The 25,933-nt window shown below is 39.1% G+C and overlaps 1 protein-coding gene across 1 annotated transcript in view; it reads left to right on the top strand.

Annotated features, from left to right (window-relative positions):
- The window catches only part of LOC126188725 (protein eyes shut-like), a 290,275-nt gene that overhangs the window by 147,735 nt on the left and 116,607 nt on the right, over positions 1-25,933 (top strand). Inside the window, 6 exon segments of the mRNA XM_049930332.1 lie at positions 14,226-14,395; positions 21,917-21,956; positions 22,049-22,070; positions 23,618-23,720; positions 24,454-24,590; positions 24,695-24,940. Of these exon segments, the coding sequence (XP_049786289.1) occupies positions 14,226-14,395; positions 21,917-21,956; positions 22,049-22,070; positions 23,618-23,720; positions 24,454-24,590; positions 24,695-24,940 (718 nt within the window).

Raw genomic sequence — 25,933 nt, 5'->3', positions numbered from 1 at the left:
AAATAATCCCTGTAATGAAGACAGTTCAGTAAACATGATACATTCATTTCAGAAAGTAATTGATTTTGTCTAGGATACTTGTAATGTTAAACTTCACAAAGAAAAAAAAAAACAACAATGAGACTGGAAATAGAAGAGAGAAAGCTGAGAAGATACATATACATGCCAATATAATGGGAATCTTTTGGAAAATACACTTAATATTTTGATTCTGCCATTGGCAGAAACTAGATCTATAAGTTGCAGCTTGATTTTGATTCACACAATCTTAGTACAAGAAACAAAAATGGTTTTTATGTAGACTTTGCCTCCTTGTTAAGGGTTCAGACCAGTGTGAAGTACTCTGTTGTAAAGATTTTCAACAGGCTCCCATGTAACATAAAGCAAGATACTGGGAATCATGACCAATGCAAAAGCACATTAAAACCCTACCTTATTAGCTACTCTTACAAATTGTCTGACTATCTAGATTCAAGGATTGAATAGTTCTGTTAACTAAATGCCAAGTTGCAGTGCTCTTTGTAAAGTTGCATGACTAGTAGTAGGGTATCACAAAAAAGCTTCTGTTGTTATGAATGTAGGCATCAGTAACTACTTTCTTTGAATAATATCAGTGTAATTCAGTAAAACTAAAGCAGAATCATCTGTTGATACCCTGCTGATTGATCTGAGCAAAGCATTCGATTATGTGAGTCAGCAAATTCTAACGGACAAACAAAAATACTGTGGTATTCTAGATTCAGAACTTTCTCTTACAGGAATATATATTGACAGTAGGAAGCAGAATGTACACTTTAATTATACAAACATTGGACTGCTAAATATTTAAAGAGGCATGCCTGAAGGTAACATGCTGGAACCCTTAGTATTTATAATTTATATTAATGACCTGCCTAGTATCATGCCATGTAAATCTTCCTTTTATTCTCATGCTACCACTTTCATTGCAGCTAAAAATACAATAGAGAACCTAAAGGAACAAAACAAAACTAACCTAAGAATTTCTAGTATTTGGTTTAAAGACAGTGAACTGCAAATCAGAATAAAATGAAAATGTAATCTTTAGTTTATGCAGTGCTAGCAGTGATTTTATGTATGTTAAACTTCTTCATGTGTACATGTATTCAAAATTAGCTCAGAACCACCAGACAGACTCTACATGAATTAAATTATCAAGAGTCATATACTTGTTAAGCATACAAGCTGTGTGTGAAAATCTGATGCTCAGGTCCTATTATGCATCTCTCATAGCCACATAATGTACTGTGTACTGCTTTTGACAGTGCCACTGGGCCAAAAAGAGATTTAAGTGACTGAAAATGACAATCAGTAGGCCACGTCTCAAGAAAGTAGGTATCATGACAGGCCCATCATTATTTGTATGTAGTTACGAGTCTCCTGAAAAGAAAGCTAAGAGAGCTACAAATTAATACAGTAATTTCATTACATAAAATACATAACAGTGACATAATCGATGAGCACTTTGCTGGATTAAGCAAGACTCATAATGGTTACACATACCTTGGAGATGAACTGTTTAGTTCGCTGCCACCAGAAGCATGCACTATCTCGTTAAAAAGCTTCAGAAATTGTATGCAAATTGACTTAAAGAGACATTTTATTCCACAAAGAAATTCTTTGTGCAAAAGAAAATTTTAAATTTTAACTTATTCTCATTGTATATTTATATGCAAATCTGCATTATTTAGCTGTTATCTTTATTACTGTGTTATATTATTACATGTATTATTGTGTATTACTTAATTTCTACAAAATATTGACTTCAACAGCATGCAAAGTTCTCAAAGATGGAAATAAATAATAAATAAAAAATAAATGTGAACTACCAGTGTAAGATAAACAGCAGGTATTTAATACAACAGAGGAAGCAGTGGCTTTTATTTTTTTCCAAAGTAGTGGTTTTAATTCTAGTTTTCTATGTTAGATTTAGCTAGTGTAATCTCAAATAATATTACGCAGTATAGTGATATTTCATTCTTAATGTAGTGTACAGATTAAGATTCTGTGATTTAACTGTCTTTTGTTAATGTATATTGTAACACACAAGAATGACCTTGAAATATTGGTTGGTTTTTTTCAATTTGATATCAGTTATTGATTTTCCTACTCGGGTATTACAAGAAAGCAGCACACTAATAGACAATGTTTTTATAGACCAAGATGAGTTTTATGAAATAAAATGAAATAAGAATGGTCTTGCTTATCATGATGCACAGCTAGTTATAGTATATGACACAGCTCCATAGAGTAACACAAAACAGTACTGCAAAATAGAGCACACAATTAACATTTTAAAAACTGAAAATTTTAGGAGAAGCTTGCAACAGTAAGACTGAACTGTATGCTAATTTAAAATTTAACCTACTTCAAGAAACCTTCGTGATTAAATTTGAAAACTGTTTCCCTAATAAACCAGTTAAACACAATTGTAAGAAACCATCTACAAAGCCATGGCTTACTAAAGGGATAAACATATCTTGTAAACAGAAGAGGGAAATTTATCTTATAGCTAGAAGGAGTAATGACCCAGAAAGAGTCAAACATTATAAAAACCATGACACTGTATTAAGAAAAGTTATTAAAAAGTTCAGAAGTATGTGCATTATGTCTGAGATTAGCTCCTCTGATAGTAGAATTAAAACAATTCTAAATATTATTAAAAGGAAAAAGGGACTGCTGAGAGCATGGGAAGACTTTATTTCTATCAAATTCGATTAAAATATTATGTAAAGGATAGTTGCTACTCATCATGTAATGGAGATGCTAAGTCACAGATAGGTGCAACAAAAAGACTGTCAAAGCTTTTGGCCAAACAGGCCTTCATCAGAGTTAGACAACATACACAAACACACTCACACAAATACAACTCACACATACATGAATAAAGTCTCCTGCTGCTGCAGCCAGACTGCATACAGCAGTGCATGATGGGAGAAGCAAACAGGGTAACGGAGCTAAGAGGAAGGATGGAATGGGGAGGGGGAAGTATGGCAGGGTAGTGGTGGTGGACAGTAAAGTGCTACTTGTTCAAATGAATAGTGATGGAGTCTGAGAGAGGGTAGGGCAGCTAGAAGCAGTTAGGAGGTTAGATGGAGGGCTGTGGAAAGGGTGAGAAGTGACAGTGGGTGCACTGGTGGAATAGACGGCTGTGTAGTGCTGGAATGGAAACAGGGAAAGGGATTGGTGGATAAAGGACAATGACAGGGAGGTTACAGGAATGTAGGATATATTTAGGGAGAGTGCACCATGAATTTGTATGCCACCCTACCAAGCCCCGCATCCTCCTTCTCCTTCACACTTATCCATGTTCAGCCCTGCAACCCATGTTACAATTTTTCTTTTTTTAAAGTAATTGTGTTTTCGTGTTGATTTTAATTGGTTTTTACCTTTCACTGGCAGCCTACTCCTCAGATTTCATCTTCTTTACCCACAATTCATCCATTACATCCTTTTCGTGATTTTCCCCCCTGTGTATTGGTGTATTTTTGCGAATTTTTATTGTATTTCTGTGTTATTTTATGCATTTTATCCTCCACCATGTATCCTTTCTCCTTTCACCTGCATCAATACAGGCAAGTTTGCTTATTCCTAGCTGGAACCCAGTCAGACATACTGTTCCTACAGTGTTACTTGGCTCATGGGACTCCCCACCCCCCACCCCCACCCCCCCCCAATGGCCTTGCCATCAAATTACCCATCTCCAGCTGGAACTGCTTCTTTGACATTGGCCTCCATCTGTTCAGTTTTCACAATTACTTGACCCTCATCAACATAGTCCTGCGAAAACTTGTCAGTCAGGCCCAAACCTCCTTGCAGTACCTCCTACCCTTCTCTAAAATTCTACTGCTATGCAATCTCAGATTCCTGGATCCCATATCATACATTGAAACTCTTGTCTTCCAGGAAATTGGGCAGCATGCACAATGCCATATCAAACAACTCTCCACCCTGTTCACTTACTACTCCCGTCTTAGACAACCACTGTCCAGCACTTACACAACAGCCTCCAAACCTGCCATACATCCCCTCATAGCTGACAAACTCTGCCTTGCAGACCTACTACATTTACACCACCCTTAAAAACTCCTTCCCACCGCAACACAGAATCCAGAAACTAAACCAACCCAAAAACAGTCATGAACCTTTCCTCCTAATGCCTTAGCTCCACAGAGGTATCAGTCCTTTCCAAAGGCCTCACCTTTTGCGCCACTCCCAAATTCATTTGAGCAGGACTTGTTAAAGACCTTCTATCCTCCTCCTGGTCCCTACTGTAGAAACACTTTTTTTGTCACCAACTCTACCAATCAGACTCAACCAAAGACCAATGTTGAACCCTGCCAGACTCAGTTCACTCCTCCATCTATCTGTGATTTACTTGGACTGCCTCCAAATCACCCTCTGCTAACTTTGCAGAATTTCATAACCACGAACCTTGTCTCACCGTCATTCCCCAAATCCCTCAACATGCAAACTAATCTAACATACCCACAACGAACAGCAATCCAGCACCTAAAAACTGACCTCGACCTTACAATCCTGCCTGCTGTCAATGGCTCTGCCACTGTTGTTTTGAACTGCAAGGATTACCTGGCAGAAGGACTCTGCCAGGTGTCAGGTTTGTCCACCTACAGGCCCTTCTACAGGAACCTCCTTTCAGAAATCCAGCAAAATCTCGTCTCTCCTCAAATCATTGTACCCAACCCAAAATCTCTAACTGGAGTCCATCTCTCTCCTCACCCCTACCACTCCCTGCACTCCTACCATCTACATGCTGCTTGAAGCCCATAAACCCAACCATGCAGTATGCCCCATTGTGGCTGGTTACTGTGTCCCCACTGAGAGAATCTCTGCTCTCGTAGACCAACACGTTCAGCCTGTTGCATACAATTGCCCCTACTATATAGGAGATACCAGTCATTTCCTCCACTGACTCTCCACAATTGCTGTTCCTTTACCACATGGTGCCCTGCTCATCATTATTGATGCCACCTCCCTTTACACTAACATCCCTAATGCCTAGGGCTGTACCACTATTGAACACTACCTTTCTCAATGCAACCACGAACTTCAAACCTACAACCTCTTTCCTAGTCGCTATAACCAAGTATATCCTCACCCACAATTGCTTCTCCTTCGAAAGCATCACCTACAAACAAATCGATGGTATAGCTATGCACATCAGCATGGTACCATCCTGTATCAATGCGTTCATGGGCCATCTAAAGGAAACCTTTCTAAGAACCCAGAATCCAAAACCCCTCACTTGGTTCAGACTCATTGATGACATTTTCGTGATCTGGATTGAGGATGAGGATTCCCTATCCACATTCCTTCAGAACCTCAACACCTTCTCCCTCACTTGCTTCGCCTGGTTCAACCCAACAAGCCAAATTCCTCAATGTTGCCCTCCACCTCAAAGATGACCACATCAGTACCTCCACCCATATCAAACCTACTAACCACCAACAATACCTCCATTTTGACAGTTGCCACCCATTCCCTCTTAAGAAGTCCCTTCCATATAGCTTAGCCACCCGTGACCATTGCATCTGTAGTGACAAGAAGTGCCTCTCGAAATATACCGAGGGTCTCACTGAGGCCTTTACAGACCGTAATTACCCTTGTACAAAAACAGATGTCACATGCCATATCTCACCAGTCACCCACCTACTACAAAAGTTCCTCCATCCAGCTGCAGAGGAGTATTCCCCTCATGACTCAGTACCACACAGGACTGGAGCAACTGAATCACATTCTGCAACAGAGTTTAGGCTACTTTTCATCGTGCCTGAAATGAGGAATGTCCTATCCACTATCCTTCCCACCCCTCCCACAGTGGTATTCCGCTGCCCACCAAACATGCAAAATATCCTTGTCCAGACCTACACAACCCTTGCTGCCAACCCCATGCCTCATGGCTCATTCCCTCTAATAGACCTAGATGCAAGACAGTTGACAGTGGTGTGTTTGTTGCTGTTAGATGTTGTTGATCTTGTAGCGAAATTGAAGTAGATAGTTCCTGTGAGTTAGTCTGGGTAGATGTCATTCTTGGCAACCAGAATAAAATAATAACTGGATCTTTTTACTGACCTCCCAACTCAGATGATACAATTTCTGAAAGGTTCAAAGAAAACTTGACTTTAATTTCGACCATGTACCCGAATCATAAAATTATAGTTGGTGGTGACTTTAATTTACCCAATATGTTGGTGAAAATACATGTTAAAATCCTGAGGTGTGCATTAAATATCATCTGAAATTGTGCTAAACACTTTCTCTGGAAATTATTTCGAGAAGTTAGTTCATGAGCCCACACAAATTGTAAACGGTTGTGAAAACACACTTGACCTCTTAGCAATGAATAATCCTGAGCTAATAGTGTTCATCATACAAGGATTAGTGAACACAGGGTTGTCATAGTAAGACTGAATATTGTAACCCCCAAATACTCCAAAAATAAATGAAAAATATACCTATTCAAAAAAGCAGGTAATAATTTACTTGACACCTTCTGAGAGACAATCTTCACTCCTTCCAAAATTAACCATGTAAGTGTAGCCCAGATGTGGCTTGAATTCAAAGAAATCGTATCAACAGCAATTGAGAGATTTAAGCCAAATAAATTAACGAACAATGGAGCTGATCCCCCTTGGCACACAAAATGGGTCAGAACACTGTTACAGAAACAATGAAAAAAGCATGTCAAATTTAAACGAATTCAAAATCTCCAGGATTGGTGATCTTTTAGAAAAGCTCAAAATTTAGCATGGACTTCAATGGGAGAAGCTTATAATAGTTCACAATGAAACTTTGCCTTAAAACCTGGTAGAAAATCTAAAGGGATTCTGTTCATATGTAAATTATGCTAGCGGCAAGACACAATCAATGCCTTCTCTTTGTGATAGCAGTGGAAATATTATCAATGACAGTACTGCTAAAGCAGAGTTTCTAAACACAACCTTTCAAAATTCCTTCACCAAAGAAGACAAAGTAAATATTCCGGAACTCGAATCAAGAACAGCTGCCACAATGAGTAAATCAGAAGTAGATATCCTCGGAGTAGTGAAGCAACTTAAATCATTTAATAAAAGCAAGTCTTCTGATCCAGACTGTATACCAATTAGGTTCCTTTCAGAGTATGCTGATGCAATAGCTCCATACTTAACAATCATATACAACCATACCCACACAGTGGAGAGTTGCACAGGTCACACCAGTATTCAAGAAAGGCAGTAGGAGTAATCCACTAAATTACAGGCCCAGATCATTAATGCTGATATGCAGCAGAATTTTGGAGCATATATTGTGTTCGAACATTATGAATTAACTCAAATAGAAGAGTCTATTCACACACCGTCAACATGCATTTAGAAAACATCATCCTTGTGAAGCACAACCAGTTCTTTACTCACACAAAGGCTTGAGTGCTGTTGACAAGGGATTTCAAATTGATTCCATATTTCTAGATTCCAGAAGGGTTTTGACACTGTATGACACAAGCTGCTTATAGTGAGATTGCATGCTTATGGAATATCATGTCAGCTACATGACTGGATTTGTAATTTTCTGTCAGAGGTCAGAGTTTGTAGGTATTGATGGAAAGTCTTTGAGTAAAACAGAAGTGATTTCTGGCATTCCCCACAGTAGTGTTATAGGGCCTATGCTGTTTCTTATACATATTAACGATTTGGAAGACTATCTGCGCAGCTGTCTTAGGTTGTTTATAGATGATGCTATTCTTTATCATCTAGTAAAGTCATCAGAAAACCAAAACAAATTGCAAAGTGTTTTAGAAAAGATGGTGCAAAAATTGGCAATTGACCCTAAATAATGAAAAGAATGAGGCCATCCACATGAGTGCTATAAGGAATCCATTAACCTTCAGTTACATGATAAATCAGTCAAATCTAAAGACCTTAAATTCAACTAAATACTTTGGAATTACAATTATGAACAACGGTTCTAGGCGCACAGTCCGGAACCGCGAGACTGCTACGGTCTTAGGTTCGAATCCTGCCTCGGGCATGGATGTGTGTGATGTCCTTAGGTTAGTGAATATGGAAGTTAATAGGAATATAAAAAAAGGGAGGAAGGTTTATCTGTTTAGCAAGAGTAATAGAAGGCAGATTTCAGACTACCTAACAGATCAAAACGAAAATTTCTGTTCAGACACTGACAATGTTGAGTGTTTATGGAAAAAGTTCAAGGCAATCGTAAAATGCGTTTTAGACAGGTACGTGCCGAGCAAAACTGTGAGGGACGGGAAAAACCCACCGTGGTACAACAACAAAGTTAGGAAACTACTGCGAAAGCAAAGAGAGCTTCACTCCAAGTTTAAACGCAGCCAAAACCTCTCAGACAAACAGAAGCTAAACGATGTCAAAGTTAGCGTAAGGAGGGCTATGCGTGAAGCGTTCAGTGAATTCGAAAGTAAAATACTAGGTACCGACTTGACAGAAAATCCTAGGAAGTTCTGGTCTTACGTTAAATCAGTAAGTGGCTCGAAACATCATGTCCAGACACTCCGGGATGATGATGGCATTGAAACAGAGGATGACAAGCGTAAAGCTGAAATACTAAACACCTTTTTCCAAAGCTGTTTCACAGAGGAAGACCGCACTGCAGTTCCTTCTCTAAATCCTCGCACCAACGAAAAAATGGCTGACATTGAAATAAGTGTCCAAGGAATAGAAAAGCAACTGGAATCACTCAACAGAGGAAAGTCCACTGGACCTGACGGGATACCAATTCGATTCTACACAGAGTACGCGAAAGAACTTGCCCCCCTTCTAACAGCCGTGTACCGCAAGTCTCTAGAGGAACGGAAGGTTCCAAATGATTGGAAAAGAGCACAGGTAGTCCCAGTCTTCAAGAAGGGTCGTCGAGCAGATGCGCAAAACTATAGACCTATATCTCTGACGTCGATCTGTTGTAGAATTTTAGAACATGTGTTTTGCTCGAGTATCAAGTCGTTTTTGGAAACTCAGAATCTACTATGTAGGAATCAACATGGATTCCGGAAACAGCGATCGTGTGAAACCCAACTCGCTTTATTTGTTCATGAGACCCAGAAAATATTAGATACAGGCTCCCAGGTAGATGCCATTTTCCTTGACTTCCGGAAGGCGTTCGATACAGTTCCGCACTGTCGCCTGATAAACAAAGTAAGAGCCTACGGAATATCAGACCAGCTGTGTGGCTGGATTGAAGAGTTTTTAGCAAACAGAACACAGCATGTTGTTCTCAATGGAGAGACATCTACAGACGTTAAAGTAACCTCTGGCGTGCCACAGGGGAGTGTTATGGGACCATTGCTTTTCACAATATATATAAATGACGTAGTAGATAGTGTCGGAAGTTCCATGCGGGTTTTCGCGGATGATGCTGTAGTATACAGAGAAGTTGCAGCATTAGAAAATTGTAGCGAAATGCAGGAAGATCTGCAGCGGATAGGCACTTGGTGCAGGGAGTGGCAACTGACCCTTAACATAGACAAATGTAATGTATTGCGAATACATAGAAAGAAGGATCCTTTATTGTATGATTATATGATAGCAGAACAAACACTGGTAGCAGTTACTTCTGTAAAATATCTGGGAGTATGCGTGCGGAACGATTTGAAGTGGAATGATCATATAAAATTAATTGTTGGTAAGGCGGGTACCAGGTTGAGATTCATTGGGAGAGTCCTTAGAAAATGTAGTCCATCAACAAAGGAGGTGGCTTACAAAACACTCGTTCGACCTATACTTGAGTATTGCTCATCAGTGTGGGATCCGTACCAGATCGGGTTGACGGAGGAGATAGAGAAGATCCAAAGAAGAGCGGCGCGTTTCGTCACAGGGTTATTTGGTAACCGTGATAGCGTTACGGAGATGTTTAACAAACTCAAGTGGCAGACTCTGCAAGAGAGGCGCTCTGCATCGCGGTGTAGCTTGCTCGCCAGGTTTCGAGAGGGTGCGTTTCTGGATGAGGTATCGAATATATTGCTTCCCCCTACTTATACCTCCCGAGGAGATCACGAATGTAAAATTAGAGAGATTAGAGCGCGCACAGAGGCTTTCAGACAGTCGTTCTTCCCGCGAACCATACGCGACTGGAACAGGAAAGGGAGATAATGACAGTGGCACGTAAAGTGCCCTCCGCCACACACCGTTGGGTGGCTTGCGGAGTATAAATGTAGATGTAGATGTAGATGTTAGTTAGGTTTAAGTAGTTCTAAGTTCTAGGGGACTGATGACCACAGATGTTAAGTCCCATAGTGCTCAGAGCCATTTGAACCAATTATGAACAACTTAAATTGGAAATAACACATTGAACATGTTATGGGGAAGGCAAACAATACTATTTTATTGGCAGAACATTTATAAAATGTAACAGATCTACTAAAGTGACTGCCTACATATGCTTTTATAAAATGTAACAGATCTACTAAAGTGACTGCCTACATATGCTTGTTTGTCCTCTTATGGAGTACTGCATGTGGTCTGGGGTCCTTACCAGATAGAATTAACAGTGTACACCGAAAAAATACAAAGAAGAGCTGCACAATATACAGGTCATAAAATCTTGTCTGAGGCCTGCGAGCATTGTTATGTTGATAATTGAAGAGCAGCACGTTTTCTGTAGTCCTGAAATAGGGGAGAGAGTGTAATGGACATGATACAGGATTTGGGGTGGACATCATTAAGACACAGGCATTTTTCCTTGTGGCAGAATCTTCTCAAGAAATTTCAGTCAAAAACTTTCTCCCCCCCGAATCCAAAAATATTTTGTTGACACTGACCTACTTAGAGAGAAACAATAATCATAATAAAATAAAGGAAATCAGAGCTCGTACAGAAAGATATAGGTGTTCGATTTTTCTGCGCACTGTTCAAGATTGGAATAATAGAGAAAATACTGTGAAGGTGTTTCTATGAACCCTCTGCTGGGCACTTAAATGTGATTTGCATATTATCCCTGTAGATATAGGTAGATCTGTCCCATACATCCACCCACGACCATCTACTCCAGTCTGGTCTCAAGCATCACTTATCCCATCAAAGGCAGGACTACTTTTGAAACCAGCCATATGATCTACAAGCTAAGCTAAAACAACTGTGCTGCGTCTTCATGGGCATGGCAACCAACCAGCTGTCTGTCCGCATGAATGGCCACCGCCAAACTGGCCAAGAAACAGCTGGACCACGCAGCTGCTGAGCACGCTGCTGAACACGACATACTTCATTTCAGTGACTGCTTCACAGCCTGTGCCATCTGAGCCTTCCCAGCAGTACCAGCTTTTCTGAATTGCTCAGGTGGGAACTCTCCCTACAATACATCGTAGTTCTTGTAACCCTCCTGGCCTCAACCTTTGTTAATCATTATCCTTCACCCATCTATCCCTTTTCCAGTTCCCATTCCAGCACTACACAGCCGTCTATTCCACGAAGACATCCCAAGTCTTTTTGCTTCTTCCCTTTTCCACTGCCCCTATCCCCACCCCCTCCTTCCAACTGCACTTTGCTGTCCTATCCTCTCCGTACGTCCCTGTATACTTCCATAAGCAGCACTTTACTGTCCCCTTCCCCCCACCGCCAACCTGCTAACCCTCCCCCCCCACCCACCCCCCCCCACCCCCCACCCCTCGCAGCCTTCTACTTACTCCCACCACCCAGTCTGTTTCTCCCATCATGCATTTCTGCTCGCACTTTGGCCTTGGCAGCCAGAGACAGTGGTCATGCGTGTGTGAATTATATTTGCATGTGTGTGTGTGTGTGTGTGTGTGTGTGTGTGTGTGTGTTGTCTAATTCTGACAAAGTCATATGGCCAAAAGCTTTGTTTGACAGTCTTTTTTTGTTGCACCTATCTGTGACTCAGCATCTTCACTACATGGTAAATAGCAACTATCCTTTTCATAATATTGCCATTATTCATCCTCCCGCTCCCCTCCCTCTACGTGCTTGACACCCAAGTGTGCATATCTGTAATGCCTATGCTACCCCTCACTGTTACATGGTCGCTGCTCCCAGTAGTGCAACCATGCTTTATTTCCCTGTTGACATCCCAGATGCAAGAGTTGTTCTATATACCTGCTGTGGCCAAACAGTCACCTATCCTGTGTAAACAAAGATGGAACAGTGTGAAAACGGCTATGTCATACACCAGCTATGCAACTGCTGTGTAGCTTTGTGTGTGGAGATCACAGTTGGTAAAATGTCTACTCACATTGATGGCCAACCCCAGTAGTTGTGTACACAACAATGCTGGCCACTGTGAACTTCTCAGATGAAAACTGGCTCACTACCACATCTTCCAGTTCCATTGTCACTATGGTCTAAATGTTTATTGGTTCTTGTCCTCAGAATCTGAGCTGCCTCCTTCCTACTCCATTGCTTCTGCTCCTTCCTTCAAAATGTCATCATCTTCCACCAGAACCTCTTCACCAAGCTACACTCAACAAACTAGCTTTGTTGGAAATGTATTTGAACGTCTATTTAGTCTAGATGAAACCTCTGTTCACAACAGATATGCCAAACACACTGACAGTACCCCTATGACAGTACCCCTATTGTGACAGCTGTCATCCAATACGAGTGAGAAAATCCTTCTGCTACGGCACCTATTGGTGCCACATCGCAGTGCGAAGCACGAATTACCCGAGAAGGCTGCTAATCTTGTCAGAAGTGTAGAAAACAGACATTTTCCTGCCTAGATAGTTCAGAAAGAGAGTTCTAACAACATTTCTTCTTGTGACACCAATATATCTATTTTCACTGTGAAACATTCTGCCTGTTTAGCTAAGTGCTAGTGTGCTTGCCTCCCCATGCAGCAGGCCCGGGTTTGATTCCCGAGTGGGTTCTCTGCACGTGGAATGGGTGTTGTGTTGTCCTCATCATCATCTCATCATCACTGATGCACAAGTCACCCAATGTGGCGTCACCTGCAATAAGACTTGCACCTGGTGGCTGAACATCCCCATACGAGGCCTCCCAGCCAGCAATGCCAACCAGTCATTTCATTTCACTGTAAAACAACCACAGACCACCAAATATAACCTGGGCCTTGAAAAACATGTTCTTAAAATTCCACTGAGGTTAAGGATATCCTGACAAAAATCCAACTATCACACACTGTAGTTTGTAGTGACCCTTCCTAAACATACAGTATCCTAGGTCATTTCAGTGCCACTTTTGCATCTAATCTCATGTCCAACAAGTCAACTCTCTTAGATGACTGAAATACAACTTTTGTCCCACACACTCACTCACTGCCTCCTAGTCCAGTAGAGGCACAGCCCTTTCTCATCCAGTTTAAAATAGGGTTATGTCCGAAAGCAGTCACATTATATATACTAGTTGTTGTTCTGTGATACTCCAGCATTTTAGCTGAGTATGGCAACTAACCTGTTGTATAGCCACATTAATTACTGGCACCAACCACAGACTTACATGCTGCTCACTTCAACACCAAGAACTCAACAGAGTATTTAACACTCACTCCCTTACAGACTTGTTCCTCTCTTATAGCACTTTTCTTTCTTGTCATTCTCCACCTTATCTATTCTCTGTTCTGATATTGTACTTCCAGTTTGCCTGTAATCCTCCTCCCCCAACACTCTCTTTCTCTGCCCCCCCCCCCCCCCCCCCACACACACACACTCTCTTTGTCTGTTTATCTGTCAACTCAAGAAATGAGAATGGACAATGACTTGTCACTTTCTGTGTATTATCTTTATAATGGTACAATATGTGGAAGAATATCTTGTTCATCCTAACATTTATGGTGATACCCATTCTTTTCCTATTTCCTGTATTCTAAAAGATCCTTAAAGTAGGAGGTTTACTTTTTCTCCATTTTTTACATGCTTCTCTGTCTGACATTTATCACTTCTGTTCTAGTATTTAGTAAGTACTAGTTTTCTGTCTGTTGCATTTATAGTGATACTCAGTCTTTTTAGAGGGAATTGCAATAGAAATGGAAATTTTTCTTTTCATAACTGATCCATATATAACTTAAGCATCATCACTAGTTATGATTCAATGTGTTTGTTCTGAAGCACTTACATTTATTTATCTATTTACTTAATAAGTTTTAAATGTATTGGTGATGTTGTCAAGTAAATTATTTGAACAGCCTATGAAAAATGGAATTTTATAAGTCTTTAAAAGAACAAAATTATTTTCAGGCTTGAATTACTGCCTTACAGCATTGTTCCTCAGCACTGCAATGCATACTTACGAATTAATGATTCACTTGCAATGAGTGGAGAACAGATAGCTGCAACTTCTCAGATTGGCAAAACAGTGAATGTATTGTACTTAGGAGGATTCCCTGCAGACTTTTCTGATCTCAGTGAAGTTCAGATGAAAACTGGATTCATCGGCTGCATGCATGGCCTTATGGTACTCAATTCTTCACCACTAATTTTTAATTATGTAGAAAGGAGACTCTTTAATCAGATAATTTGAAACTTTTGTGCCTGAGATTTCCTACTATATATTTAGAACAATTTATCATATTCTACAATACCTTAGTTGTTGATTTAGTTACATTAGAAATAAATATTGGGATTTTTATCAGGCAGTGTGAAAACTTTGGTAAAGTCTATCATCTCAGAATCTTAACCTTGACCTTTCTTTTGTACAATACAGTGTCAAAATTTTTTAACAACGTAAAACAAAATTCAGTTTCAGTCAGTGAAAATTATTCACTATTTTAATTGACACTCAAAACTGTGTTTTCATTTGATTAATTTTCAGTCTTTTTATGTATCACCATTAAGAGGACGTGAACATATAAATCTGTGTAAACAGCACATGAATAACAAGATATTGCTTCACCTTATGCTAATATACTGAAGAATACACTATGTTCAAAACATATGAGTCACTGCCAAGCAAGATCTAACTTAGACCATCAGTAGACATAGTTGCTGCAGTATAGTAAGAAGGTAACTGAAAAAAATATGTAACGGGATGAGCAGAAGTGACACTTTTATTCAAAGACAGTAATTACGCTGAAGTCACTGTGATTATGATTGTCCCCTGGACGTTTCGAAAGGACAGCCATGGCTCTTAATAGGATGTGCAGTCACCACGAACGGTAATGCATGCTCTGAAATATGCCACCATTCTGACCAGAAGGTTGATGTTCTTGTGGTAGGGCATTGCATTCCTCCACCAGCATGGTTGATGACTGCTGTATCATTGTTGGTGCATCTGGATGTGCTGCAGCACGAATGCCCAATGCACCAACGAGATTTTAGTTGGGAGAAAGGGCAGGTCTTTCCATTCACAAAATATCCTCTCATTCTTAGAGCTCCTCCACTTGCACTGTTTGATGTGTTTGCACATAGTCATCTATAAATATGAAGACCAGGCCTATACACTTGATGTACTTGAGGAAGAAGTACCATGACATAGTAACATGTCATGGTGATTGTACTGTGTTCAAAGATGTAGAGGTCAGTACACCCATGCAACATTATGCATACCTACACCATAACACCTGGACCACCAAAACGATCATGTTCGACTATGTTCTGGGTGCATTGCGTGTTCCTTCCTCTCACTATATGAGGGTATGTCGACCACAGAGCATGCATTGCATTGGTGATCACAAACACTATTAAGAACCATGGTCCTACTTTTGTAATGATCAATGGGCCATAATGAATTGTGATTTCTGTGTAATTATTGTCTTTGAATAAAAGTGTCATTTCTGTTCATCTCATTGCGTATTTCTTTCAGTTATCTTCTGTGCTATATGTAGCAGTGATTTCTGTGTATCACTCAAGTTTCATCCAGCTATGTTTATTGGTAGTGATACATCATGCGAAAGTTACTTTCATCCTTAAGTTTTGCACACCAGTGTACAAATGTCAATGCAACACTTTCTATTAGAGAGAGCAGTCAGGCAAGGACTTTCCACACCACCAAATTTATTTTTAGTAGTCCCGTATGATGTTAACAAGAGAGGAATATGTGTTTTTGGAACAATTATGCAACATTGCTGTTTTGATTTTGACTTTGTACTATTTGCTTTCAGTGCTGATGACTTTTTATAATAAAAGGAAGAACTTAATACAGCACTTTGAAAGTAGGTCTAAAAATCAATAAAACGAAGATGTGTATAATATATAAGCAACACAATGAAAAGAAAATATTAAAAATGAAAATATTAAAAATTAACGATTATGTTATACAAACAGTAGGTGAGGTTTTTTTTATATATATATAGAGCATTTGTAGACAATAACAGGATTTGAAGTGAAAGAAATAGACGAAAGGCTTACAGTAAAAGGGCTTTGAATGCTTTTAATAAACTCAGCTGTGTTTTAAGAACCAAGCTGCCTATGTGTTTGTAAAAGAAACCTTACATTGTGTATTACCAGTGTTCCTTTATGGCAATGAGACAAACATGGACATTGAAAGTGAAAGTCATTTAATAACAGAGGGTTGTTGGAAATCATTAGAAAACAAACAAATTGTTCAGGTTGTGGACTGGACTGAAAGACATAATTATGACTGTTTTTGTCTCAATTACTTGAAGTTTCTTTTGAGACAGGATTGTTTCTGATCCGTTATTGGAGAGGATTGCAATGTCATCATCGATTATCAGGCAGTCAAGATACTTTTGGAGACATCAACCAATACTTATACCCTTAGTTTTATTTTTCCATTTTCTAATCATTTTATCTAACAGTTAAACATTACTGGGGATAAGCCATCTCCCCTTCTTACTCCTGGCTTATGTCAGTCACAAATTGTTAGATCATATTTGGGACGAATTTCTCAACTATGAGGTGAAAATTTGGACTTTATAAATATTGAAAGTAGGATGGAACAGCTTGAAGCTTCTTTTTTTTCTTTATTTTGAACTCCTCAAGCATGAACTGTAAGAGTGATAACTTTGAAGTTTTTCTTTAAATTTCTGATAGTTCTGGCATTATTTATTGAAAAATAGTGGACAATTTCCATTAGTCAACCGTGTTTATATTTACATTTTTATATATTGGTGATTTTAGATGCATGTTTTTTGAATCTCGAGGTATTCTTGCCATTTGATTTCGAATTGTGAAATTTCCACAACAGCTATGTTTCAACTCTTTCTTCTACAAATTCTGTTGTAAGTGTCATTTCAGCATCTGTGCTTTATTTTTCATTGCAGAGTGCCAAGGTTTTGAGACTCATGTCATATTGGTGTTTTATAAGTTATGAAAATCAAGTGATATTTAGGAAAGTAAATTAGAAAAGAATTATACGATACACGTTTAAGGACTTTAGGGCTAATTCTTATTGTTCTAGGGGTTTTCATTTTGGATTTCTTACGCTCAGACGTTTATGACACATATCTACTTATCCAAACAGATAATTTCTTTTTCGATACTTTCATTTTGTTTTTCTGTGGTAATTGTCAGCTGTTAAGTTTGAAATTTTGTCTGATGTTTCTACATATACACATACAGTTTGTACGGGATTCATGCACCTTCACCCACTACCAAGAATTTCTGCAGTGGCTGCTAGCTCGATCTGCTGTCATTGTGCTTTCATTTGTTGGAGATATTCACATTTCCTTCTTTCTGGGGAGGCAGTAAGTGTGTTGACATTGCCGTCAGATTAAAGATTTGACCTAAGTCAATTAACCTTTTACTTCTTTTGTTTGTTCTTGTATGCAAAGAGTATTATCCCTCTGTTCACTTAAATTTTTTGTATGCCAGTTTGTGCACTGAAATCTCCAGCAATAGTTTGACACAGTGTGCTGTAATTGTATTTTTAACTTCTGCCAGTGTTTCTAGAGGTCATCTATTTTTTTAGCATCCTTTCAGTTATAGATGTTTTGTGGGGTTGTGCACATTAATTGACACATGTGACCTGTTCCATTACTTGATAGAGAGAAGTGAATTTTTTCTGTCATATATATGAAATTTAGCAACGAATTTGTAATGTTTCTCACGACTGCAAATACTTTGCCACATTGGGGCATTTCATTGGAAGTGGATGTTCCTAGCATTCCTCTATAACTCGTATAATTTCTGAGTTCAAAATTTATTTTGTCTCTGTACAGGATTTCGTATATTGACATAATTTGACTGTCAATTTCATCCACTAGTTGTTTTTCTTTCCCAATTTTGAGAAATTTTATTTATCGTATGATGATACAGAGCTTGGATCAAATACATAATTTTAAGAGTATACAGTGTAAGAAATGACAAGCAAAATACAGGTAGAGAATCAAATGTCCAAAGTATTATACTAAATTTTGTACACATTACACAAGTTCTTAGATTTCCAATTCAAATCTGTTGATCCAGATGAGCCCTTCAGGTGATGCATGATGAATGTCATTTATTGATCCCCCGAAGGCTCGTTTTGGGCATTTACCAACAATGTGATTTATTGTTTGCAGGGCAGCTCCACAGTCACAATCTGGAGATGTTGTCCAGCCCTATTTGTGCTTTAGATATCCACAGTTCCCTTGTCCTGTTCGGACACGGTTGATAGTTCTCCACTGGCATCTGGAGAGTGTGAAACCTGGAACTTGGATGGAATGCTTTTCAACCAGATGACCGTAGAACACTGATGATTCTTCCTGTTGACTTCTCCATACTTCATTGATGTTCGGAGGCTTCAAGATGTTGCGCAGTTCGCCAAGGTGGTTTTCTTGACTTCAGACATTGATGTTCTGCTATTAATATATTGCTGTGTACGGGTAGCTTAGGGTTATTCTGAATATTTCTTCAGATCTTCAAGAGAGCATCTGATCTTCATAGAGCTGGAGGTTGGACGTTACTTAGAACTGGTAGCCATGCAGTTTGAGTGCTACGTATGCAGCCTGTGATAAGTCGCATTGTCTGGTTGAGTTGCACATCTGTCTTGTTGCAGTGAGCACTGTTCATCCAAGTTGGGCAACAGTATTCAGCGATAGAGTATTATAGTGCCAAAGCAGTTGATCTTAGGGTTTGAGCACAGCAATCCCAGGAGGTACCAGCAAGCTTCTGAATGATATTATTACAGGTCTTCACTTTTGCGACCACGTCAGAGGCATGTTGTCAGAAAGTTAGGTAATTCGGAGTGCTGCAGTACTGTAAGGTTTGTCGTCGGAGTTTAACTTCTGGTTTGTAGTCAGAGTGTCTGTTCCATAGGTGGAATGCTGCAGCAACAGTTTTCTGAGGGTATAGGCGGAGGCACCTCTTCCTGGAGTATGTGTCCAGGATTTCCATGTCAGCAGTTAATGTGCTTTCAGCAGTGGTGTAACTGGAGCTCTGGGTTACCAAACAGATGTCATCAGCATATATGAATTTCCTTGAGGTTGTGGCTGGCAAGTCATAAATGTATAAGTTGAAAAGGAGATGGGCCAATACAGATCCTTGAGGTAGTCCATCACTTAATTGGAAGACTTTGCTTCTGTCATTATCAGAGTACATCTGGGCAAGTCTGTTGCTTAACATGCCGCTAAGTAGATTTGTGAGTTTCTGACACTGAATGATGCTCACAAATTTGAAGAGAAGCCTTCTTGCCATACGGTGTCATAGGCGGCGGATAGATCCAAGAAAGCAACTATGCTTACGCATTTCTTCTCATATCCATTGTTAATGCAAACACTTGGTCATTACAGCTTCTACCAGGCCTGAATCCAGCTTGTTCTATGGGTATTTGTTCATTAATTGTTTCATAGATCCTGTTGTAGATGAGTCATTGAAGTAGTTTGTAAGTAACACTTAACAGGGCTAGTGGATGGTAACTTTTTACTTTTATTGGGTATTTGTTCAGTTTAAGGATTGCTATTAACTTGGTTTTCTTGAATAATGGTGGGAGATTTCCAGTGGAGGGAATGTCTGAGAAGAAGGTAGAAAGCCATTTGATAGTTGCTGGTCCACAGTGTGTGAGAAATTCAGGGTACATCCCATCGAATCCAGCTGCCTTGCCAACTTTCATGTTTCTGATGGCATCTCTTACTTCCTCTTCATTGAATGGATTGGAAAATTTAGAGTAATTTGGGGGTGCTCTTTTCTTGGTGTTGAGCTGGGTTTTGATTTCCCTTCTTGTCTGCTTATTCTTTGGGCTCTTGGAATTTGAGGTTAGATGATTGGCAAAATCATTCAGCTCGATGGCAGTTTTAGGTTTCACTGGTGCTGAGTTTGTTGCATCCAGTTTTCGGATAAAAGATCAAGCATTAGGACTTGAATGGGTGTGGTCGAATGATTCTACAGCTTCATGCCATATCTTCTTCCTATTCTCATCAAGTGACTGCAGAAGATCTGTAGCGTTGCTAACAGTTGAATTTTCTTCATATTCTTCAAGCAGTTTTTCACTGTCCTCATTCCAGCCAGGTGTATATTCTTGACGATAGCCTCTACGGATAAATCATCTGGCTGCTCCTTTAATTATACCTATAAACTGACTGTAGTTACTGTGTATTGGCTTGATCCATCTGATATTGTTATCTGTTTGTTTTCTGAATTCAATCCAGTTAGCTTTCTTGAAATTCCATCTTGGTTTCGGACTGCACAAGGGTTACACATATTCCAGACTCTAAAATAATAGATCTGTGCTGGTTGTGGGGCAAATCTTTAAGTATTGAGCAATGTATCTGGGTGACTGGAATTTGACAGTAGGAAAAGGAAGAGAAGGAAACGTAGTAGGTGAATATGGATTGGGGCTAAGAAATAAATGAGGAAGCCGCCTGGTAGAATTTTGCACAGAGCATAACTTAATCATAGCTAACACTTGGTTTAAGAATCATGAAAGAAGGCTATATACATGGAAGAACCCTGGAGATACTAAAAGGTTTCAGATAGATTATATAATGGTAAGATAGAGATTTAGGAACCAGGTTTTAAATTGTAAGACATTTCCAGGGGCAGATGTGGACTCTGCCCACAATCTGTTGGTCATGAACTGTAGATTAAAACTGAAGAAACTGCAAAAAGGTGGGAATTTAAGGAGATGGAACTTGGATAAACTGAAAGAACCAGAGGCTGTACAGAGTTTCAGGGAGAGCATAAGGGAACAACTGACAGGAATGGGGGAAAGAAATACAGTAGAAGAAGAATGGGTAGCTTTGAGGAATGAAATAGTGAAGGCAGGATCAAGTAGGTAAAAAGATGAGGGCTAGTAGGAATCCTTGGGTAACAGAAGAGACACTGAATTTAATTGATGAAAGGAGAAAATATAAAAATGCAGTAAGTGAAGCAGGCAAAAGGGAATACAAATGTCTCAAAAATGAGATCGACAGGAAGTGCAAAATGGCTAGGCAATACTGACCCTATGACTTATCTTAGAAGAAAGATTAAGGAAAGGCAAACCTACGTTTCTAACATTTGTAGACTTAGAGAAAGCTTTTGACAGTGTTGACTAGAATACTCGCTTTCAAATTCTAAAGGTGGCAGGGGTAAAATACAGGGAGCGAAAGGCTATTTACAATTTGTACAGAAAGCAGGGGTCAGTTATAAAGAGTCAAGGGACATGTAAGGGAAGCAGTGGTTGGGACTATTCAGACTATTCAGTCTGTATATTGAGCAAGCAGTAAAGGAAACAAAAGAAAAATTTGGAGGAATTAAAATCCATGGAGAAGAAATAAAAACTTTGAGGTTCACCGATGACATTGTAATTCTGTCAGAGATGGCAAAGGACTTGGAAGAGCAGTTGAACGGAATGGACAGTGTCTTGAAAGGAGGATATAAGATGAACATCAACAAAAGCAAAACGAGGATAATGGAATGTAGTCGAATTGAGTCGGGTGATGCTGAGGGAATTAGATTAGGAAGTGAGACACTTAAAGTAGTAAAGGAGTTTTGCTATTTGGGGAGCAAAATAACTGATGATGGTCGAAGTACAGAGGATATAACATGTAGACTGGCAATGGCAAGGAAAGCGTTTCTGTAGAAGAGAAATTTGTTAACATCGAGTATTGATTTAAGTGTCAGGAAGTCGTTTCTGAAAGTTTTTGTATGGAGTGTAGCCATGTATGGAAGTGAAACATGGACGATAAATAGTTTAGACAAGAAGAGAATAGAAGCTTTCAAAATGTGGTGCTACAGAATAATGCTGAAGATTAGATGGGTAGATCACGTAACTAATGAGGAGGTTTTGAATAGAATTGGGGAGAAGAGGAGTTTGTGGCACAACTTGACTAGAAGAAGGGATCGGTTGGTAGGACATGTTCTGAGGCATCAAGGGATCATCAGTTTAATACTGGAGTGCAGTGTGGAGGGTAAACATCATAGAGGGAGACCAAGAGATGAATACACTAAGCAAATTCAGAAGGATGTAGGCTGCAGTAGGTACTGGGAGATGAAGAAGTTTGCACAGGATAGAGTAGCATGGAGAGCTGCATCAAACCAGTCTCAGGACTGAAGACCACAACAACAACATCTGGGTATGGGTGCTGTGAAGCTGAGTTGTGAAGCACAGATCAGGGGTATATCCTGTGTTCCTGAATGAAAGGTAGGTGGATCCTTGGCATCAAAAATTACATCCAAGTTTTCAGTTTCCATCCATTCACAAAGAGCTTCACAGTTACTGTAGTTTTCACAATATCCCCATAGATTATGATGGCTGTTGAAGTCGCCCAGGAATAAAGATGGATGCTGCTGAGATGGCAGAGGAGGAGGAGGCCAGTTTACTCCAGGAGGCTTGTAGACATTGACTATTGTTACACTATCAATTTTTGCTGAAATTATGAAAATATTGTTTTCGCTGCTCACTGAAACTATGTGATAATTTTTCATATTATGGTTGACGTAAATTACAAGACCATATTTTGGATGGTTATTTGAGGCTATTAGTTTATATCCTGGTATTTTCCCTCTGCTCCGTATCTGTTGATCATCTGCTGTGTGTGTTTCTTGGATTGCAACGACATCGACTGCCTGGTTTTTCGATAGTTTGGATAGACAGTCACATTTTGACCTACTTATTCCTTCGATGTTAAGTTAGCGTATGTGAATAGATGGTCCAGTTCTATGAACTAAGGACTTTTTGGTTGTTTGCTCTGCACTGTATGACCGGGAGGCTTTTTCGGGCAGTTTGGTCTCATCCTGTTGTTGTTACTCATTTAGCACCACCCAGGAGGCACGTGTGACTTAGGGTATTTCATGGACGCGAGTAACCTTGTCCCCCCATTTTGAGAAATGTTATAATTTTTAAGTTACTGTGTAATGTCGTAATTAAAATCAGACATTTGGGGAGCTTTGATATTGTCACATGATTCGATCGCACAGAATCCATTGACTGACATAACTTTTCTATCTTGCTAAAAGTTGTAGATAGTAATGAGACTGAACTAAAGTGCCTCATAGTTACAAAAGGTATTGAGACTTCCCTCAAGTTCCTTTGCAGCTTTTTTATGACTTCTCTAGTCTCTTATTCAGGTCTGGGATCAGCAGCAGCAACTAGGGAGCTACACAATTTATTCAGTAGCTACAATGTGCAAAGTTAATCTGAATGGATTGATAGTAGTTAGACAACAACGTTTGATTTCCCAAAAGTCATTATCATGTAATATCATTTAATTACATACAAAAAGATATTAATTTTGTACTTGTATTTGTGTTTTTAGGTTGATAATATGCCACGTCATATTTTACATGACTCATTGAGTGCTTCAGGAATTTCTGAATGTGCATCACTTGCATGTTTGTCAAATCCTTGTTATGATGGTGGAACATGTGTAGAACATAATGATGAGTGGAACTGTTTATGTCCTTCAGGGTAAGGTACATATTTTAATTTTGAAACTCTTGCAGTATTGCACAAGAAATGGCAAACTTTTGAACAGAACAGTATGTAAAATAAAGGAAACACAACCACTTATGTGTAGCAGATTGATGTGTGGTGCATAGACACCCATATAAGAGCACAGTATTAACTAGCTTTTGAGCCCTGGCTCTTCTTCTGGCAGAAAGTACACATGTTTACACACAGAACCAAACAGACACCGAAACATACACTACCACAGACTCATTGTCACATCACAGTAGCATGCTTTTGGTTGTCTGTTTTTGTGTGTGTGTGTGTGTGTGTGTTTGTGCTTGTGTGTGTGTGTGTGTGTGTTTGTTTGTGTGTGTGTGTGTGTGTGTACTTTCTGCCAAAAGAAGATCCAGGTCTCAAAAGCTAGTTAACACTGTATTCTGTTATGAGTGTTTCTGTGGCTCACATCAGTCTGCTTAATGTGTGGGTTGCGTTTGCTTTATTTTATGTAAATGATAAACTAATAAATGTTCTAAAATGTTAAAATTCTTATGTTACAAAACAAATTCAAAGGCATGTCATCTCCTAAGATTTATAAAGAGAGAAGACTGATTAGTTTTCAAAGAAATCAGATGCATTATTCTTATTATGATTATAGCACATAGTGATTATGTGACTTTTTTCTGCTTGAGAAAATATTTCCTTTTCAAATTTCACTACCACCTGTATTTACATCCATTGTTATGTTTTTCAGGTATGTTGGGAAAGCTTGTGAGAAATCAGTCTGTGAAGTAAATCCTTGTCAATTTGGTGCAACCTGTGTCATATTCCCCGGTAGTGGATTCCTTTGTCTTTGCCCTCTGGGAAAACATGGAATTTTCTGTGAGCATGGTATGTTATTCTGTAATTTCCAAAAACAAAAATAAACTAGTTAACCACCAAATTGTAGAAGGGTATTTTTCGTAATGTTCCATGTTGGTTTCTTACTTTTCTAGACTTAGACATTGGTCAGCCTTCTTTCTCTCCATCAGTTTCTGGATTTTCATCATACACTGCATACCCTTTACCAGGAACTATTCACCACAATATGGAGCTAAGATTCCGTTTCAAACCATCAAGCATGGAACAGATAGCACTAATGATTTTTGTTGGGCAAGATGGTTCTCATGATGCTCAATCTGATCACCTTTCTGTGAGCTTCATAAAAGGTTATGTTGTTCTTACTTGGAATCTTGGATCAGGTAATCACCTGCATGTATTTTCAAAACTGGCAGAAATACATAGATTTTATTTTATGTGCATCAAGTGTTATTTCATTAAAGTTTGGATTTCATATTGTACCTTTTTTCACTGTTATTTCCTTCATATATTTTTTGATAATGTAAATTCAGTAGGCACTTCTTATCACAGTGCTCTCAACTGAAATTAAAAATATGACTAAAATGAACTTTTTAGGAATTATATTGTTCAAAATGACATATATTAACTAATGAGAAACAGAAGCTCCAGGTTGCATTTGATAAGTTACTGTCTTTAATATGAGATAAAATTCAAAATTTATGTTACATTATTATTTAATTTTGATTTATACAGTGTCATGTGTACAAACTGTATAGAAATATAATTTCTACGACCAATAAATGCTATATAGTTTATAGGATATGAAGAGAATTATTAAAATAAAATTGAGGATATTACATAATACACTGAAGCACCACAGAAACTGGTATAGGCATGCATATTCAAATACAGAGATCTGTAAACAGGCAGAATACAGTAGTGTGGTTGGCAATGCCTATATAAGATGACAAGTATCTGGCACAGTTGTTAGATCAGTTACTGCTGCTACAGTGGCAGGTTGTCAAGATTTAAGTGAGTTTGAATGTGGTGTTATAGTCTGCCCAGAAGTGATGGGATACAGTATCTCCAAGGTAGTGATGAAGTGGGGATTTTCCATATGACCATTTCATGAGTGTACTGTGAATATCAGGAATCCGGTCAAACATCAGATCTCTGACATCACTGCGGCTGGAAAGAGATCCTGCAAGAACAGGACCAATCACAACTAAAGAGGTTTATTCATGACTGAAGTGCGACTCTCCCTGAAATTACTGTAGATTTCAATGCTGGGCCATCAAGTGTCAGTGTGTGAACCATTCAATGAAACATCGACATGGGCTTTTGAAGTTGAGAGCCCACTCATGTACCCTTAATGACTGCATGACACAAAGCTT

The sequence above is a fragment of the Schistocerca cancellata genome, chromosome 5, assembly GCF_023864275.1.
Source record: "Schistocerca cancellata isolate TAMUIC-IGC-003103 chromosome 5, iqSchCanc2.1, whole genome shotgun sequence".
NCBI classification, from domain to species: Eukaryota; Metazoa; Arthropoda; class Insecta; order Orthoptera; family Acrididae; genus Schistocerca; species Schistocerca cancellata.
This window is presented reverse-complemented; position numbering and strand designations above follow the sequence as displayed.